Source organism: Mustela erminea, chromosome 14 (genome assembly GCF_009829155.1).
Source record: "Mustela erminea isolate mMusErm1 chromosome 14, mMusErm1.Pri, whole genome shotgun sequence".
Classification (NCBI taxonomy): domain Eukaryota; kingdom Metazoa; phylum Chordata; class Mammalia; order Carnivora; family Mustelidae; genus Mustela; species Mustela erminea.
In genome coordinates, this window is record NC_045627.1 from 77,092,129 (window position 1) to 77,112,082 (window position 19,954).

General features: G+C 33.3%; 1 protein-coding gene across 1 annotated transcript in view; it reads left to right on the forward strand.

The window, feature by feature from the left end:
* ATRNL1 (attractin like 1) overlaps positions 1-19,954 on the forward strand; it is a 796,208-nt gene that overhangs the window by 210,799 nt on the left and 565,455 nt on the right. The window contains exon 19 of the mRNA XM_032313798.1: positions 3,657-3,794. Coding sequence (XP_032169689.1) covers positions 3,657-3,794 — 138 coding nt within the window. The remainder of the gene's footprint in view (positions 1-3,656; positions 3,795-19,954) is intronic.

Here is a 19,954-nt window from a genome sequence, read left to right on the forward strand (position 1 = left end):
TTTGTCCATTCTATAGGTAGCGAAATTCTGTTACTAGCTCAAGATTCTCTTTAACATTCTTGTTTTGAATCCCAGCTCTGATTTCTAGCATCTGATAATCCCTTTTGTTTTAAGATAGGGTATGTGTTAAAAAATGTTTTGAGTAAATTTTCTGTGTATACATTTTTTGAATTTTATTGAGAATGTCAAGCAGATATTTTTAAATGTTTTACATCTGTTTTAGAGAGCACATACTTTGCAAAACTATGTACCTTATTTGCATATCAAATGCTGAGTTTTCCATAATATTTTTTTTCTTTCTTTCCTTTTTACATGTTTGTATATATAGACAAGAAACCATCTGGGCTGGTTTTAAAATTTAGACAAAACAGTATGGATGGCTTCTTTTTAGCTTTATTCATGTTCCTCAGCCAGTTTGTTATTAGAACCTTTCAAGTAACAATGTATCCTGGAAGAACTATTAGATAGAAGCTTCTATTACTCTTCACTTCAGCACCCTATGCTAGTGGGAATAAAACATAAGCATAGGCTTATAGTGTATCTTTTTCTTGTCTGTGTTTGCTACAGCCATTATGTCTGGGTTCCACTTTGTGTAGCATGCTTTCTCTTTTGCCATTGTTGCCATGCTAGTTACAGGCCAGGACAATGACCACCCCTACCCCCCTGCCCTTTTTCCCCCCCTTGGAAATTTTGTCTGCAGTCACATCTAAATTGTACCAACTTTTCGCGTGGTATATTCATTACCTTAAACATTACACTTACCTGTATCACACTTTCCATGAGCTTTATGGCATCAAGCCAATTATATGCTTTGTGATTGCCCTATGGCTCAGAAATGCCTTCTGAACTTCTCATTTTCAGGAATAGACAGTGAGTGGCATTACACCAGGGATCCTCTTTTAATTTCCAGAGGTATTGTAGTTTACTACCTTCTAGTTTAATTTCTGTCATTGTCACCATACCCAAATTCCTGTAGTTGCTGGTAAGTTGCCTTCTTATTTTAGTGGTGAGCTAACAGGAGGATATTAGATGTGATTGCTGAATTTAGACATCTTATTCAGAAGTTAAAGCATTTGTTTTTCTGGTGGAAATATGTCACCAGGAGATTCATAAAATACATATATAGTAACCTATTTCTTACTTTAACTTTTTCAGGTAATGCTTTACATGTAGTGGGCACTCAATAAATTTGTTTTTACCCGACTGAATAATTAGTAGTATCAATAATAAAGTTTCTGTGAAACAACAACTTATACTTTTAAACAAATATTTAAAAAATCAAAGTTCTTAACATTATTATTTTTATAGAACTAATATGAATTTGCTATAGAAAATTGATGATGCAAAAAAACCTTACTAAACTGAGATAACCTATATTAACTTTCGATAGGCAAACTTATATATTTTATTTTATTTTTTTAAACTTTGTTTTTACTTTTTTAAAATTTAAATTCAATTAATTAACATACAGTATATTATTTGTTTCAGGAATACAGGTCTGTGACTCATCAGTCTTATATAATACCCAGTGCTCATTATAGCATATACCTTCCCCAATGATCACCCAGTTACCCCATCCCCCTACTCCCTCCCCTCCAGCAGCTCTCAGTTTCCTAAGATTAAGAGTCTTTTATGGTTTGTCTCCCAATTTTCATTTCTTTAAAGATTTATTTATTTATTTTAAAGAGAGAGAGCTCTCAAGATAGTGAGTAGGGGAAGGGCCAGAAGGGGAGGGAGGAAGAGGGAGAGAAGGAGACTCCCGCTGAGCATGAAGCCTGATGCTGGGCTAGATCTCCCGATTCTGAGATCATGACCTGAGCTGAAATCAAGAGTCAGTCAGATGTTCAACCAACTGAGCCACGCAGGCATCCCATACTGATACATTTTAAAACAAAATTGTTGTCATTTTAAATATCAAGTTTTGTACCTTGATTTCACTTAAATTATCATGAACATTTTTCCTTATTCTAAATTTCTTCCTCATTGTTTCATAATGTAATATAAAATATGAAAACTATAATTTTCCTCAGTTTTATAGAGGAAGATGAAGTTTATTTAACATTTCCCCATGATGACTGTATGTTATTTCTATACTGTCTTATAGTAGAGTTATGGCTCTGAAAATTTCTATAAAGTATACGTGTTCAGTTTTTACTGTTATTGCCTGTGTCTTTCTTTACCTTTTGATGTTAGCTCTTGTGGATGACCCTGTGTTACTCTCTCAGGATCTCCCTTTCTCACTTTCGAATTTTCTACATACAATAGCTATGCTATTTAATGTCTGGTCTTTTGATTCAAACTTTCTGTTTATGTGTTTGTTTCTGCTGTTGATTAGCTCTGTGACTTTGGATGGTTGCTTAACCTAGGCTTCCTTCATGTGGTGCATAAACAATGAATCTTGGAACACTAAAAAAATAAAATAATAAAAAAAAAGTCTTAGAAATGGCCCCAATGTAATACCTCCCATATAGAATTATTGTGAGGATTAAATAATATAATTTAGGTCTACCACCTGGTATACTATCTGGCAATTGAGTAGTATTTATATATTTTAAAAGCGATGCAATATGTACACTGACCAATCAGAATAGATGCTGGCCACAACAATTGGGATTGATGGAATATTGGCTTCCCTGGCTACAGTAAGAGGAAGCTCAATTAAGTGCTATCTTAGTTGTAATAATTATGAAAATGATTATGAGGGTGGCAATGATGATGGTGTTTGGACAAGCAGTTACAAAAATTAAGTCATTATGTTCCAAATAGGCACAAAAGGCATGAGCTTTCATGTATGAACTTTATCTCTCATCTGAAATTCTGTTGTAAAGTTAATATCAGAACTTTTAAAATCTTATGTTATGAACATATAAAAAAGTCTTATGCTTTAAATGTGATTTTGTGTAGTCACTTTCAAATAGAATTTTGACTAAGCTTTGAAGCTTTTCTTATCCAAAGAAGATAAGAAGATAATTTGTTTTTATGCAAATTAATTTAGAAGTACTATTTTTATTAATCATACACAGAGTTTTTTGAAGTAAGGGCCTATTGCTGCACAATATTTTATATTTGTTGATCATTTGTTATTATGTGTAAATATAATTAAGATGAAATTTAGCATCCTTTATTAAAGCTATATTATTCATTCTTGTGTGTATATAACTTAACAGATAAATATTCATGTGGATCTTTAAGTAATGTGTTAAAAAAAGTATTCCTTTTTGGGGCCCCTGGGTGGTTCAGTCACTTAAGTGTCTGACTCCTGATTTTGTCTCAGGGCATGATATCAGGGTTGTGAGATCAGGCCCTGTATTGAGCTCTGTGCTGGGCATGGAGCCTGCTTAAGATTCTCCCCCTCCCTCAGCCCCTCACCCTTGCTCATGCACGTGCTTTCTCTCATAGCTATGTTATGTTTTACTTTATCTCTTTCCCCTATATTTTATAGAACATACAACAAAATTTCAACATAATTTATTGTATATATTGTCCTGTATTTATATTTTGAACCACATATATTTTACATAAAAAAATAAAACTTGGGAAATGTCCTTTGGCCTTTGCTACCATTTAAATTTGTAAAACAAATTCTTTGTCTTGATAAGTGTTATACATGCTGTGGTTTTTTAGATATTTATGATATTTTTTACTTTTTTCTTCAGCTTGCCAGTGTAATGGACATAGCACGTGCATCAATAACAATGTGTGTGAACAGTGTAAAAATCTTACCACAGGAAAGCAGTGTCAAGACTGTATGCCAGGTTATTACGGGGATCCGACTAACGGAGGACAGTGCACGGGTAAGTATGTTTTCTTTTACTTCAGTATATTTTTATTACAGAAAAGAAAATTGAGGAAGATACGTATCTTGTGGAAAATATATTTTATAAAAGAAAAATTTTTCCATTAAGTTCCAGTATTTTTAGAAGGTAGTATTTACTCAGTAGGAGTGATGTGAATTATAACAATTCTGTGAAACACTTTACAAAGTTCTTATTGCAAAATTAATACATGTTTATTACAGGAAATTTAGCAAATGCAGGCACATTAAAAATTACCTGTAGTCTCCCTATTCAAAAATAATCACTCCTGGGACACCTGGGTGGCTCAGTGGGTTAAAGCCTCTGCCTTTAGCTCAGGTCATGATCCCGGGGTTCTGGGATGGAGCCCCACATTCGGCTATCTGCTCAGCGGGGAGCCTGCTTCCTCCTCTCTCTCTGCCTGCCTCTCTGCCTACTTGTGATCTCTGTCTGTCAAATAAATAAATAAAATCTTAAAAAAAATGTTTAAAGAAAATCACTACTGATTATTTTTTAATAACAGTAAGTCATTGTTTTGACTCTAGATATAAGAAATAATTAAAGGTATTGGGTATGCCTTATATCAGATAAGCTTTTTTGGGTTTGGAATCAATCCTGGACTGATATCCACCCCCACTGCCAGTGTTCACATGTATGGCCATAACCACTCAACCTGTCAGTGCCTTCCTGTACTCATATGTAAAAGGGAGATGATGAAGGTCAAATGAAATGATACATAATAGAGGCACACGTAAGGAAATTGAAGCACAGTAAAAGAGCATTTAAAGTGCTCTTCTCATCGCATGTTTTTTTGTTCACTAAACTCTGCTTTTCTCCATTTTCCTCTATATCCTCCTGCTTTTTCCTCTTACTTTTTAGGGAATTTTTAGATTTCCTTTTTAAAAATTTCCTTCTAAGCTGTGATTTTATAGTAATCCTTTTTTATCTCTAGGTTAGTCCTTGTCGCTCATGTTTTAAATTTTCTGTTTCTACATGGAGGTTGCCCATACAGCACCCACAGACCAGCCTCCATTGTTGTCTATGCAAAGATTAAGACTGTTAAACAGGGAGCGGGCCCAGGGCCTGACCTAGATAAGAACGTTCACATTGCTTGCGTGCTGTGGATAGTGCTGCTGTGAACCTGTTTGAATATTGGTTTGTAGTTCTCTTGTGCATAAACTAGAAGAGGCATTGTGGCAGTTCTGTGTTTAACTTTTTGAGGAATTGCCCCATTGTTCAAGTTTTCCATAGTGGCTGCCTCATTCTACATTCCTGCCAGAAATGTAGAGGATTCCAGTTTCTCCACATCCTTGCCAACACTAGTTATATTCCATATACTAAAAATGTTAATCATCTTAGTGGATGTGAAATGATATCCCATTGTGGTTTTGATTTGCATTTCCCTAATGACTAGTGATGTTAACTATCTTTATCTTTTCATGTGGTTGTTGGCCATTGTATATTTTCTTTGGAAAAATATCTTTAGAAGCCCTTTGCCCATTTTAGAAGAATTTATTTTCTTTTAATTGTGGTGAAATATACATAACATAAAATTTATCATTTTACCATATTTATATGTACAGCACAAAGGCTTTAAGTACATTTACATTGTTGTGAAACTATCATCACCATCCATTTCCAGAACTTTTTTCATCTTGCAAAACTGAAACTCCGTACCTATTAAGTAATAATTCTTTATTACCCTTACACAAGCTACTGGCAACCACCATTTTATTTTCTCTTATTATGAACATGACTTCTTCAGATAGCCTTAAATATGTGAAATTGTACAGTATTTGTCCTTTAGTGACTGGCTTATTTCTCTTAGCACAATTGTCTTTAATTTTCTTTCATGTTCTAGCATGTGTCAGATTTTCCTTGCTTTTAAAGGCCAAATGCTGTTCCGTTGTATGAGTATATACATTCTTTTCATCCATTCACCCATTAATGGACCCTGAGTTGCTTCCACCTATTGGTTTGTGAGTAATGCTGCGACGAACATGGGCCTGCAGATACTTGTTTAGGTTCCTGTGTCTTTTCGTGTTGTTTTTGGCCATTTGTAGATCTGTGGAGAAGCGTCTGTTAAGCCCTTTGCCCATTTTTTATTTGGGTTGTTTGATGTTGTTGTTCAATTATAAGGGTTTTGTTTTTTAATATATTCTAGATATTAAACCCTTAGCAGATACATAATTTGCAAATATTTTCTCCCATTCTGTAGGTTGCCTTTTAATTTTCTTTATAGTGTCCTTTGAAACACAAAAGTTTCCAAGTTTGATGAAGTCCAGTTTACTTATTTATTTTTTTGTTGCTTGTGTTTTTGGTGCTTATCTAAGGATCCACTGCCAAATGCAATGTCATGAGGATTACCAAAATATTGATTTTTTGCCAACATAGGCAAAAGGAACATTATATTAGCTATAAAATGTTTTAAATTAGAATGTAAGTTTTATCACTCCAATAGACATAAGTGCTTTTAGAAATATGTTCCCCTTTGGGGATGATATGTCTCTTCTAGGTTTAAGACTAAGTTCAGTTATTCCATATTCATTTTTGTTGCTGACATTACACATCTGGCAAGCTGAGGCATAATGCAATGGAAAATTAAAGGGGATGAAAGATAAATGCCTATCTTATTCAGTACTGCACATTCTCTGGTAGTTTATGGAGCTTTAAATAATTCCTTATAGTTTCATTGTTTCCTAAAGTTGGCAAGATATTATTTTGCTGTCTGTGACTTCTCTATGGTGATGTAATATATGAAAGTCATTTTTATTTCTTAGGGCCATATTACCTATCTAACTAAATCAACAGTATGTCACATCTGGTGAATTATTTTTAAGCAGCTGTGGCTAAAATAAATTTATAAAAAATAAGAAGTATAAATTTACTGGTATTTCTTCATTTTTAGTTCACCTTTTTGGGAAAAGTTCATTTTTCATTAGTAGATGCATTTATTAAGATTCAAAGTCTGCTGATGTTAAGGGGAAGAAGGAAGTCGATTTATATTTGAATGGTGAAGCTTTAGAGGTACTGAAGATTCAGAGATTATTTTTTAAATTCAGTCTACTAAAGTCAATTTAACATTGTTGCCGATATTAATGAATGTACATGTAGATTTTCCTCAGATTGTTTTTAGACTATGGCATATTCATAGCTATTCTTTTATTATAATTAACTATTTTTTTATTATAATTAACTATTTAAAGTGGTTTATTAGTAACTGTCAGAGGGTGCCTGGGTTGCTCAGTCAGTTAAGCATCTGACTCTTGATTTTGGCTCAGGTCATGATCTTGGAGTGGTGAGATTGAGCTCTGTGTCAAGCTCTCATCACAGAGTCTGCTTGAGATCTTTTTCTCCCTCTGCCCCTTCCCCTGCTTTCTCTCTCTCTCAAATAAATAAGTAAATCTTAAAAAAAAATACTTGTCAGAATAGCTAAAATTAACAACAGGGGTAATCACAGATGTTGGCAAGGATGCTGAGAAAGGGGAACTTTCTCTTACATTGTTGGTGAGTACACAAACTGGTGCAGCCATTCTGAAAAAAAGTATGGAGGTTCCTCAGAAAGTTAAAAATGGAACTAACCTATGATCCAGCAATTGCAGTACTAGGTATTTACCTAAACGATACAAAAACACTGAATTGAAGGTTCACATGCACCCCAATGTTTATAGCAACGTTATCAACGATAGCTAAATTGTAAAAAAAGCTCAAATGTCTTCAACTGATGAATGGATAAAGAAGATATGGGATACACACACACACACACACACACACAGAGTGTGTATTATTACTCAGTGGAATTTTACTCAGCCATCAAAAAAGAATGAAGTCTGGCCATTTGCAAAGATGTGGATGGAGCTAGAGTGTATTATGCTAAGTGAAGTAAGTTAGTCAGCGATTTCACTCATATGTGGAATTTAAGAAATGTGAAACAGATGTACATAGGAAAAAAAGAAGAGAGCACTGACCTGGATGATTAAAAAAAAAAAAAAAAGAAAAGAGTTAACTATAGAGAACAAACTGAGGGTTGCTGGAGGTGTGGTGGGTGGGGAGATAGGTTATATAGGAGGATGGGTATTAAGAGGGGCAACTTGTGATGAGCATTGGGTATTATATTTGAGTGATGAATCATTAAATTCTATTCCTAAAACTAATATTATACTGTATATTAACTAACTGGAGTTTAAATAAGAACTTGAAACAAAAAAACTTTTTAAAAAAGTGGTTTTTTATTAAAATTATTTCTCATTGATGTCCAAGAAGATTCTTTGATACACATTTGCTCTGGAGTTGCTGTCTGTCTCTCTGTCTATCTGTCTATCATCCGTCTATCAATCTTCTTACCTATGGAAGAATATAACGTTGTCAACAGATTGGGCTTTGGAATCATACTGCTTGGGTCCATATCCAGGCAATGCCATTGTCACATTGGGTAATGATTTAACCTCTTATTGTCTCAGTTTCCTAAGTTAAAAATTATATGACTAATTTAATTTATTGTGAGGCATAAATGAGGTACTTTACATAAGAAATAATTTGTGCTTCTGGCAAATGTTTATTCTAGAATGCTGTCATTGTCATTATTACTATTATTATTATTATTATTTTTAAATTTTTTATTTTTTATAAACATATGTTTTTATCCCCAGAATTCCAGAGGAGGAGAAAGCAAAGCACGGAACTATTATTTTTATTACAAAAATTTGTTACATCAGTAAACTTAAGTATGTTAATAAAACTATGATTTTATACTTTGTAACAGTATTATTTTTGTCATACTATCTTCAACTTGACTTATAAATGTTAGTAAAAGAACATAAGTGAAAGTTTCATTGACTAGAATGGCTTGCTGTACTCTAATGGCTCAACACTATGTACTGTATTACTTTGCAATGAAGGATTATCTTCGATTCACAAACAATTATTGAATACTTAACTATATGCAAAACTCTGGACTAGGGCTTGAATTTCTATACATTGTAAGGGTGATATAATGGTGTTATGAAGAGGTTGAATGATAGAACCAGGGACAAAGAGTTTAATTTTTTTTTTTTTTAGACGCTTAACCCACTGAGCCAGCCACCCAGGTACCCAAAGAGTTTAATTATGATGGAAGGATCTGGGTGGGCCCTTTGGAGTTGAGTTCAATTTATAAGTTTCACTTTTATACCATTATCATTAATTCCATGCTTTTCATTATACCTTGTTCTAAGTGTGAGGCAACTAAGCTATAATGCTATTAATCACCAGAATGTTAAAAAATATTTGTATGTATTTGTTTTATTTGATTATTCATAAAAAGATGCACAATAAGAACAACGACAAAAAAACCCACCTCTCCAAATCGTGAAATATAGGCATTTAAAAAATTGTAGACATATGTGACCAATAGTTTTTTTCATCTAGGTCTTAACTCTTTTTGGTTATTTTATTGCAAGATGTTTAATGGGTTAAACAATAAGGCCATGTTTAATAGCATTATCAATAAGATTTTTTTCTTTTACACTGCATTCATAATTGGTTTTCACATAGTCTAATTTTGTTATGTCTTTTAGTTCATTTTGTTGTTCTTTTTCTAGGAGTTTGAATACTATACTCATCTGATTTTTTTCTTTCTACATACTTTTTAAAATTTTATTTTAGGTCTTTACTTTTAATAGTGATAAAGAAACTCTTTCTAGTTTGAGGAAAATCACTTCTTTCAACACAGTTACAGTTCTATTTTTACCTTGTTTCGTATAAGCAAAACTTATTTATTTTTTAAATTTTTTGATATATTGTGGATATCTACCCATAGCAGACTTACAGAAGTAATTAATAATTTTTTTTTTTAAAGATTTTAGTTATTTATTTCACTGAGAGAAACACAGCAAGAGAGGGAACGCAAGCAGGGTGAGTGGGAGAGAGAGAAGCAGGCTTCCTGCTGAGCAGGGAGCCAACATGGGGCTTGACCCCAGGACCCTGGATCACGACCTGAGCCAAAGGCAGATGCGCAACGATGGAGACTCCCAGGCGCCCCTGTTTAATACTTTAATAAATACATTGGGCTATGACACAACTATCCTCAGAGACAAGAGGGCAGTAAAAGGAATTTGAATGAGCTCTTCTTTTTCTCTACTAGGAGGGGAATTTTTTTCATTTTAAACTTTTCTCACGTATCAGAGGTGTTTATAGAAGCTGAAAGTTTATAATCAAATGACCTTGAGTATTCCTTGAAATAAGCATAAGTAATTTAAATCTCTCAAACTGGGAGCATTGACCTGAATGATTTAAACCTGCCAATGGATGAAAATGGAAATCTTATTTCTATTAATTATTTTGACACAACAAAGTTAAAAAGTTTGTATTTTCTTAGTGTACATGATTTTCCTGTGTGGCAAAGAAGGGCCAACTTGAGACTTTAAATATCCCCAAAAGAGCCCATTACATGAATAATTATGTAATTATATGTAGATATTTAGCATATGGTATGGGCATGAAGTTATACTTTGATTAAAGACTTGCTTCAGAATAACATTTTTCAAAAACATTTAAATACATTAAGAAAACAAAAAAAGCCTTTTTAAATAAATTTTTTAAAAGATTTTATTTATTTATTTGACAGAGTTCACAAGTAGGCAGAGAGGCAGGCAGAGAGAGAGAAGGGGGAAACAGTCTCCCTCTGAGCAGAGAGTCGAATGCGGGGGCTCAATCTCAGGATCCTGAGATCATGACCTGAGCTGAAGGCAGAGGCTTTAACCCACTGAGCCACCCAGGCGCCCCCCAGAAAAGCTTTTTATATCATGCAGAGCTGCCTGTTTAAACTGAATGATTAAAAAAATTAAAAATAAAAAAATCTTTGTTTTATAGCTTCTATGATATTTGTAGCTAATTTGTCTTCTCTCTGTACTAATTATTTTGAAGCATTTTGTTTTTCTGAGGGATGTGTTCCTCTAACTTCAAATACTTAGAACCCTAAGCTTTCTTTATCTATTCCATCTTTCTGAGCTCTCTTTATCTCTTTTAATCTCATAAAAGGAATCAAAAGGACAAGAAGAACTGAGATTATGAAAAGTATTTGGACCTGACATTAAGTCAGGTAATTTCAGAATGACCTTGATTGTGGTTAGTAGAAGGTGCAGTTTTTACTACTTTCTTGTGTTAGATGCCTTTTCAGCGAGATGTCTGTGGGCTGAGCCTCATGAAACTGCTAGAGACACCCTCGGTAAACTTTTGAGTGTTGGGGAACTTCGCTTGGCTTGTTTTCGCACCTTTATTATACCTCCTTTTCAAGATCTTTTCAAGATCTTTAAGATCTTGAAGATCAAGATTGCAAGAGAGATCTTTTCAAGATGTCTCTCCCTGTTTTTTATTTGCACAAACTTCTAGTTTCCTCCCATCCTAACTTTAAACCTTCATTTCAACTTTTGGCATTTGGTTAGTGCTATTAGCAGTTGGTTAGTTCCTAGGCCTGATGCTGCAAATTATTTCCACCTCTGATTTGCATATTTTTGACCATAAAATATGTGACTTGCATGCTTTTTTTTCATTAATAAGCTCGCTAATATATCATGGAATTAAAAAAAATAATGGCTTTAAATCTACAAGTACAGTGTTTATCTTTTGGGGACTACATAGAAGCTATTATTTTATCTTAAGTGTTTAATATTTCTCTTTAATTTCATTTGATGTGATGCCTAGTGCCCTTATCATGTATTGCTTGAGATTTTGTGCTATAAGGATCCGGCACTATTTGATTGTTTAAAAAGTGAGGTAAGATGGTATAATTTAATTTAACAATAAAAAAGGCTATTATACAAACCTACAAAAATTAAGCAATTCTTATTTGCTTCAAATGACAGGCATAGGATGAAAATTAAAAAGTAAATTTAAAATGGTGCATATTTCTCATATTCTAAAAACATAAAACATTTATTTAGTGTATTCCAGAAAATTAGAGGTTAATCTAAGAAACTCTAGGCGTGTATTTGGTTTTAGTCTGATATTTATAGATTTTTTAAAGATTAGAATTCAGCTAAGTGCCAATTTGGATACACACTTTTTCATTGCTTAGATAATGCTCAAAAAGTAATTAGTGACGGTAGACAAGTTAATCATATGTTAGAAATGCCTAGAGCAGGTGTAGGAAAGCATCAGCATAAATATTTTCTGTAAATAGTTCATAAACATATTAAAATCCTTCTTAATATATTATTACCAAGAAAAACCTTTTCTTTCAAAGTTCCATTTTTATATACCATAGGATATGAATGCAAATATTTGCTTTTCTTTTAATCACAGTTTCATCTATACCTTTCATCTTGCTTTTTCTCTATGGGTTCATCTAGTGATTTTATTAGACTAATTATCTATATTTTTAGGCTTCAAAGGGAATATATAATTGTTTAATTGTGTATTTATTTTAATGAGCAATGGTTTCTTGTTTTTTGTCATCCTTACAAGGCCAGAATTGTTCATATTAATTGGTTCAAAAACTGAATTCAACAACTGCATTATTTAAAAATAGTCTCCTTTCACCCCCGTCTTAGTTAATGATAAACCAATTAAGCGCCCTCGATTCTTCTTTTCTTCTTTTGCTGTTGGGTGTTACAGGTTAGCTGAAATGGAATAGCTTCTTCTTAAATATTTGTGGAATGAATGAGTGAATACTCTCCCTACAATCTCTATACCCTCCATACAGTGTCTCTATTTGTCATCTACCTTTTTATCTCATTTACAGAAAGAGAAAGAATTAATAATGTTTTCTTGAGATATGGAATTGTTTACTTCACATATTGCTGACAACATCCCTTCCACTCATTATGGTGAAAACAAAGCCTCGATAACATATAGGGAGAAAAAGAACACCTCAAAGTTGTTAAGCAATGTTGTTACCGACTTACAAGTCAAAAACATAAGCATGTATTTTACTTTTTTTTTTTGATGTATAAGTGTTTAATCTTTTCAAAATTGAAAAGGTCTATTTAACTTTTTTGTTTTATTGTTTTGACATAATTTAACACAGGAAAGTTGCAGGTAATACACAGAGTTCCATCGTGCTTCCTCTCTCTCTTGCTGTTTCAGTTAAATATTGCAGACTTGATGGGCCTTTATCCCTTAAATACTTTAGTGATGTTTTCTAAAAACTAGGAATTTTTTAAACCACATTACAGTTCCAGAAATCAGGAAATCAAACTTGGTGTGTATTATTATTAAATATAGACCTTATTTAGATTTTAATTTGTCCCTGCATTGTTCTTTAGAGAAAAAGAAAATCCAGGGTGACTGGTTTTATTCATTTGTGTATCTCTTGAGACTTCTTGAATCTGGAACATTTCTTGATCTTTCTTTTTATTAAGTGACATTGACATTGTTTAGGATTGTAGCCCATTTTTTGGTGTGTGTATAGCATGTGCTTTGTATGGAACATGGCTTTGTTTGACATTTCTTCATGGTTATATTCTGATACATACTTTTGGTGGGAGTACCACTGAAGTTATGCTAAATTCTTCTCATGAGCTATCATGACCTACGTGCTACCATCATTCCAGTAAAGGTAATGTTCAGTAGGGACATTTGGATGTGTCTGCCAGATTTCTTTACTCTAAAGTTACTATATTATTCTTCAATGAAAAAAAAAAATCTTTTAGGAGATACTTTGAGACTCTGTAGTATCTCAAAACTAGTCTACTAGTTTTATGATTTTTACCAAATGGTGATTTTCTATCATTCTTTCTATACTAATTATTAGGCTTTCTTTTGCGATGAAAAGCTTTCTCTTCTCTAGTTCATCTGTGTATTTTATTTATGTATTTATGTATCTGTTTATCTATCTATCATCTCTTTGTATCATATTCATCCATTTTTCATATACTCTTTATCATTCTTTGAGCATTTTCTTGTACTTTTGCCACCATCTAGTACTTTCCCTGCTCTAACTGAAAGCTGGCATTTCTTAAGCAGCCTTGGTTCCTTTAGTGGGCTCTTTGCTACAAAGACAATTTTATTTCTAGATCACTTCAACAGACAGAACTGGAGAATAAATAAATATCTGTGTACACACATGCTTACATTTCTAACCATAGATGCTTATATATTCTTATACATGTACATAACTACACACATTGATATATAGTTCTACATCCACCTATATTTTATACTAAAATCTGTGAGTGTAGGGGCATCTGGGTGGCTCAGTCAGTTAAGGGTCCAACTTTAGGCTTTGGCGCAGGTCATGTTGTCAGGGTAGTGAGATTGAGCCCCACCTTGGGCTCCATGCTGAACTAGAATCTGCTTGGGATTCTTTCCACCTCCCCCACTTTCCCCCTCTACTCTTCTGCTTGTTTGCACTCTTTCTCTAAAATAAAATAAATAAAATCTTAAAAAAAAAAAACAAAAAACAACCCATGAGTTTACACTAACACCTCATTTTCTGTCCCTTACTACTGGGTTCATTTTTATTCTTTCTACTGTCCAAATTTTTAAGCTGACTTTCATTATCCACAGTATATATTTTTAAATTTCCTCAATCTTAAAATGTACAGAAAGTAGTTTTGGAACTGGCTTAGCAGTTCCAAAGCCATACCTCCATGAAAAGGAAGTCTACTAATTAGAATTTAGCATTTATACATTTATTTTTGTCTTCAGTATGAGGACATAGAGTCTGTAACTGTTTAAAAAATACTTTTTCCCTCCTTCAGTGTGGTTGTTAGTCATTTCAGTTGGGGCCATTCATTTATTTTTGTGTTTAGTCAGCTTTAGGCTACCTGTGCCCCACCAGTATTGTTGATATAATATATATATTTTTTTGAGTACGTGAAATAGTAACATGGTCCTCAAAGTCACGAATGTACAAAAAGCCAGTTTCCTCCTTGCCCTTCCCCCCCATCTTTTCGTGACATTCTCACTCATGCCCTGTAAGTAACCTATCTCAAACCCATCTCTGGCTTCTCCTCCCTACGTTATTTTTAAAATTAAATATGTAGAAATATGCATATTTTCTTAGTTTTTTTTTACACAAAGCATAACTTTTGTCATTTAATAATGTAACTTGGCTCCCTACGTTATTTTTAAAATTAAATATGTAGAAATATGCATATTTTCTTAGTTTTTTTTTACACAAAGCATAACTTTTGTCATTTAATAATGTAACTTGGAAATCATTCCACATTACAGAGCTCTTCCTCATTGTTTTTATAACTACCTAGACTACATTATGAAGTTATACTACGACTATGAACATTTAGGTGAATTCCAGTAATTTCAAATATCAGTAATAGTGCAGTAGAAACTTTTGTGTGCATGTATATTTTTGTACTCTAGGGAGTGTATCTTCAGGATAAATTCCTAGAAGGGAGCATGTGAGGTTAAGAGATAAACACATACATTGTATGCTAGTCATGGTTCTACCAGTCTGTACTCCCACTAGTAGTTTATGAGAGTACTTGTTTCCATATAGCTTTGTGAACAGAAGATATTTTTACACTTTTTATCTTTTGTCTGATAGATGAAATTTTAATTTTTAGTTCTCTTATCGTGTGAAATTAATATAATCTTCATACACTTAAGGACCATTTTTATATTTATGTGAATTATCTGTATTTTTTGCTCAATTTTCTGTTGAGATATTTTTATCCTCTTAATTTGGTGAGAGTTCTTTACTTATTAGAGCCACTATCTATCTGTTGAACAGTTTTCTCCAAATATGTATCTGTCCTTTGAAATTGCTTATGGTGGTTTTTTGTTTTGGCTGTGAAGTCTTTATATTTTAATCTCATCAAAATAATTTCTCTTGAGTTAGAATACTTTTTCTTATACCCAGCCTATCCAAGTTACCTATGCATTCTGTTACTTGTGTCCTTTTGCTTTTTTACATTTAGATCACTAATGGTTTTCGAGTTTAATTTTGTGTATGGTGTGAGCTATAGATGTTAATTTACCTTTTCCATCACTTGTACAATTGACATTTATTTTAAAAAATTTTGATCCATGATTTAATATACAAGATTTTTAAATTCTAAAGTTTCAAATGTCTTATGGATTTTTTATTCTACTCTGCTGATCTGTTTGTCTCTTGATACTCCAGTATTACAATGTTTTATTATAGAGGGCTTATAAATGTTTTAATGTCTAGTAGGCTGGTTCTTTGTTTTTTAAGCTTTTCTTTTTTTAGTGTTTTCCTGGCTCTTCCTGCCTGTTTATTTTTTTATATGATGACCGTTATCAATTTATCTATTCCCAGAAAAAACTTGGTATTTTTTTTCATTTCTTTGAAGCTGTTCCTCTGTCAAATGGGTATAATATGTGAGGCAAAAGATTAAAGAAGTAATGTGTATGAAAATACATCAGAAATAGTACAGTCATATATAGATACAAAATATTGTTATTATGTTACAAAATATAAAACATATTTTGTAACATAATACTCAACATTTTTTCAGATTCTTTGATTCATCATCTAATATCTATTCAAGGCAATTTTATAAAGTAATCTCATTGAAAACAATGCAGATTCAAAATAGACACAATAAAGATTCAGTCACTTGGAATTTAAGAATTTGAACTTGAGGCAAGTAATAATATTTGTGAATAGCTTTTAATAATGTGTCATTCTAAAAGTCTCATTTAAAGCCCAGGTATTGGTATTTTGTTGTTTTTTTAGATGAATGAGAAACAGATTAAATAAAGTATAAGAAGTCAATTCTAAAGGATTTATATACTTTAATGGTAGTCATTAGCAGCAGTCAAGAAACTAGCCAGTTAGAGTAAGAAAATAAAATATGACTGAAGGTCTATTCTTTTATCAAAGATATTGAAGCAAGATTAAAGTTACTCTTTTATAAAAGTAAACACAGGTTATTAGAAATTCAATTTTTAGAAGTTGAGTTAAAATTTAGTTTGGTGACATTTTTAATATTTTTAATATTTAATGTTTTTGCTTAACCTTTCTTCTATTAGGAAAAAAACTAATTGTTTTAAATATGATTTCAGTTTTTAAAATTAAACCAGAATGGAAAGCTGACAAATTATGTGATTGCAGGCTTGGTGATTATAGATCAGGGACTTCATGCTTTTTTTCTTCTAAAGGCTTAAATAGTAAATTTTGGTTTTTGTGGGCTACTTATGCTTGCTGCTGTTGCTGTCTCTGCCTCTTCTGCCTCCTTCTCCTTCTCTCCTTTCTCTCCACCTTCACCTCCTTCTCGTTCTTCACCATTCTTTAAATGTAAAAACCATTCCTAGCTGATGGACTGTACAATAACAGGAATTGGGCCAGATTTGGCCCCAGGGATATAGTTAGAATAGATGGTTAGAGTTTCTTCTCTCCATTTTTGAATATGTTGAACAGCTTTGGACTATAAAATATAAATCTTAAAGTCCTGTTGGCACTTTATGACTTTCTAACCTATCACTGAAATCCTTGAAAAAGTGCCATGTGCTTGAAGGTTCCAGTTACTTAAGTTCTGGATCCTTATTTGTCACCTTTTTTTTTTTTTTAAGATTTATTTATTTATTTATTTGAGAGAGAGAGCACACAAGCAGAGGGAGGCCTGGAGGGGCAGAGGGAGACGAAGAGAGAATCCTCAAGCAGGCTCCCTGGTGAGCACAGAGTCTGTTGAGCGATTCTATCCTAGGACCCTGAGATCATGACCTGAGTTGAAATCCAGAGTTGGACGCTCAACTGACTGGGCCATCCAGGCGTTCCTTCTTTGCCATCTTAATTACAGTTCTAAAGCAGTGCCTTATACCCCCATCCCATTCTGTAAATACTGGATCTAGGGCTGAATAACTGAGTTTTACTACTTATTCTTTATTTAGGCAAGTACAGGTGTCAAATATCCTGACTAAAAGTAATCTCTGTAAGTCCGATTGATGGCCCATTTTTAATTATGAGAACTATCAGTTTTTCAGTAGGAAAAAAAAATCATACTCTCTCAACAGGGACATGGCAATAGTTATAATTCTGGCATTAAAAAAAAAAGATTTTATTTATTTATTTGACAGACAGAGATCACAGGTAGGCAAAGAGAGAGGAGGAAGCAGGCTCCCTGCTGAGCAGAGAGCCTGGCCCAGGACCCTGGGATCATGACCTGAGCTGAAGGCAGGGGCTTTAACCCACTGAGCCACCCAGGCACCCCTAGTTCTAGCATTTTTTTTTTTAAAGATTTTATTTATTTATTTGACAGAGAGAGATGACAAGCAGGCAGAGAGGCAGGCACAGAGAGAGGAGGAAGCAGGCTCCCTGCTGAGCAGAGAGCCCGATGCGGGGCTCGATCCCAGGACCCTGAGATCATGACCTGAGCCAAAGGCAGCAGCTTAACCCACTGAGCCACCCAGGCGCCCCTAGTTCTAGCATTTTTGATGAGAAAATTCAGATTGCTAAGATGATGTTGGTATCAGCATTTCATGTTTATTTATATAAAAAAGAAGCATCTATATTCTTTTTCCCCTCTTTCGTAAACCATACATAAGTGAAAATTTGGGTTTAGAGTTGTAAGTAAAAATGTAAGTTTGAATAGAATTTTAGATCAGCTATTTGAACATTTGCCTTTGTCAGAATTCTTACTCGCTTGAAATATAATGTATAGCAGATCTAGTAAATATCAAGTATAATACACTAGATGTATACAGTACATATTAAATGGACACGATTTCCTAATTTCCAGAAATTATTGTTATAGGTATTCAACAGATAGTAAGGATCTAACAATGGAAGGGACTTTGACACATAAGCTGACTTAGAAACAAGTCCCACCAATGCTGACTACCTTTTTTGGTTTCATGTTTCTATATATTCTTCATGTACAACTTGTTAGAATAACCCTTAGAGCATCTTTATTTTTTCTATCCTTATTGTTCAGTCTTGGCTGTAAGTTAATATTGCAACTTTATACTGTAGGGGAACAGAAATAACATGTGACCACAAAATGTCCCTTCAGTGTATGTCTAGGCTATAAAATCATCATCATATAAAATTTGCCAAACAAGAGGCCACTGTATGATGATTTCATAGGTGCTTATTCAGCATAAAAAGATAACCTCAGATGCTGACAACAGAGTAATTTCAACACTTTCATGAAGTGTAAATTTTAAACAATTGAATTTGAAATATATTTGTGCCATTTTAACCTGACATACAGAACCGCAAGGGAATTCTCTCAAAATTGGCTTACATTAAAAGGCATTTTAACACAATTTTTTTTGGTCCCAGGAATTATTAAAGTTACTATACAATGGTAATTCTTCAAAGGAACTCTGCAAACATAACTCTTATTTAGTTCTGCCATAAAGGGTAAATAAAATGTTTAAGTTTTAAAATATTAATATGCATCATTATTTTTAGTGAAGTTCTGACTATGAGACAATATTAATTTGAACCTCTGCAAGTTAATATTAAGATATTATGGTATATTCATTTACTATTTATGAAATTACATGTTATCAATATATCTTAGAGTCCCGTAGATTCATTTCTGTAATTCTCACACCGTGTGTTTCCATAGTTAATTCTATAAGCTTAAAGGAAAACTATGCTGATTTATTTAAATATTCTTTAGGAAGAAAAAAGTAGTACTTTTATGTAGAACTTTCTTTTAGCCAGAAAACCATGTTCTTAAGAATCTATCTAGTACCAAAACTTACTTTATATGTGTGTTTATTTACTTTATATTAATCACCTATATTTTTCAAAGCAAATAATCATAAACAATTAGCAAGATGCTTAGTTTCTAGAGTATTTTTTTAAAAAATTATTTATCTATTTGACAGAGAGAGATCATAAGGAGGCAGAGAGACAGGCAGAGGGAAAGGGACAAGCAGACTTCCTGTTGAGCAGGGAGCCCGATGTGGGGCTCAATCACAGGACCTTGAGATCATGACCTGAGCCGAAGGCAGAAGCTTAACCCATTGAACCACTCAGGTTCCCCTGCTCTAGAGTATTTTATATTTTGATCAAAACTCACTTATTTTTACATGTATATGTGAACCAAGAAAAAACCACATTGTTTCATTTATATCAGAGAGTGGTTTAACTAGCTGGAGGTGTGCAGGACATGGTCGATCTCACTGAAGTTTTTGGAAGAGCTAGTAGCATGGTTGACCTGGTCTCTTTAGGTTGTCTCAGGTTGGCCAAACGCATTGTAGCCTAGAAATAACTGATGGTAGATCAGATATGTGACTGTATG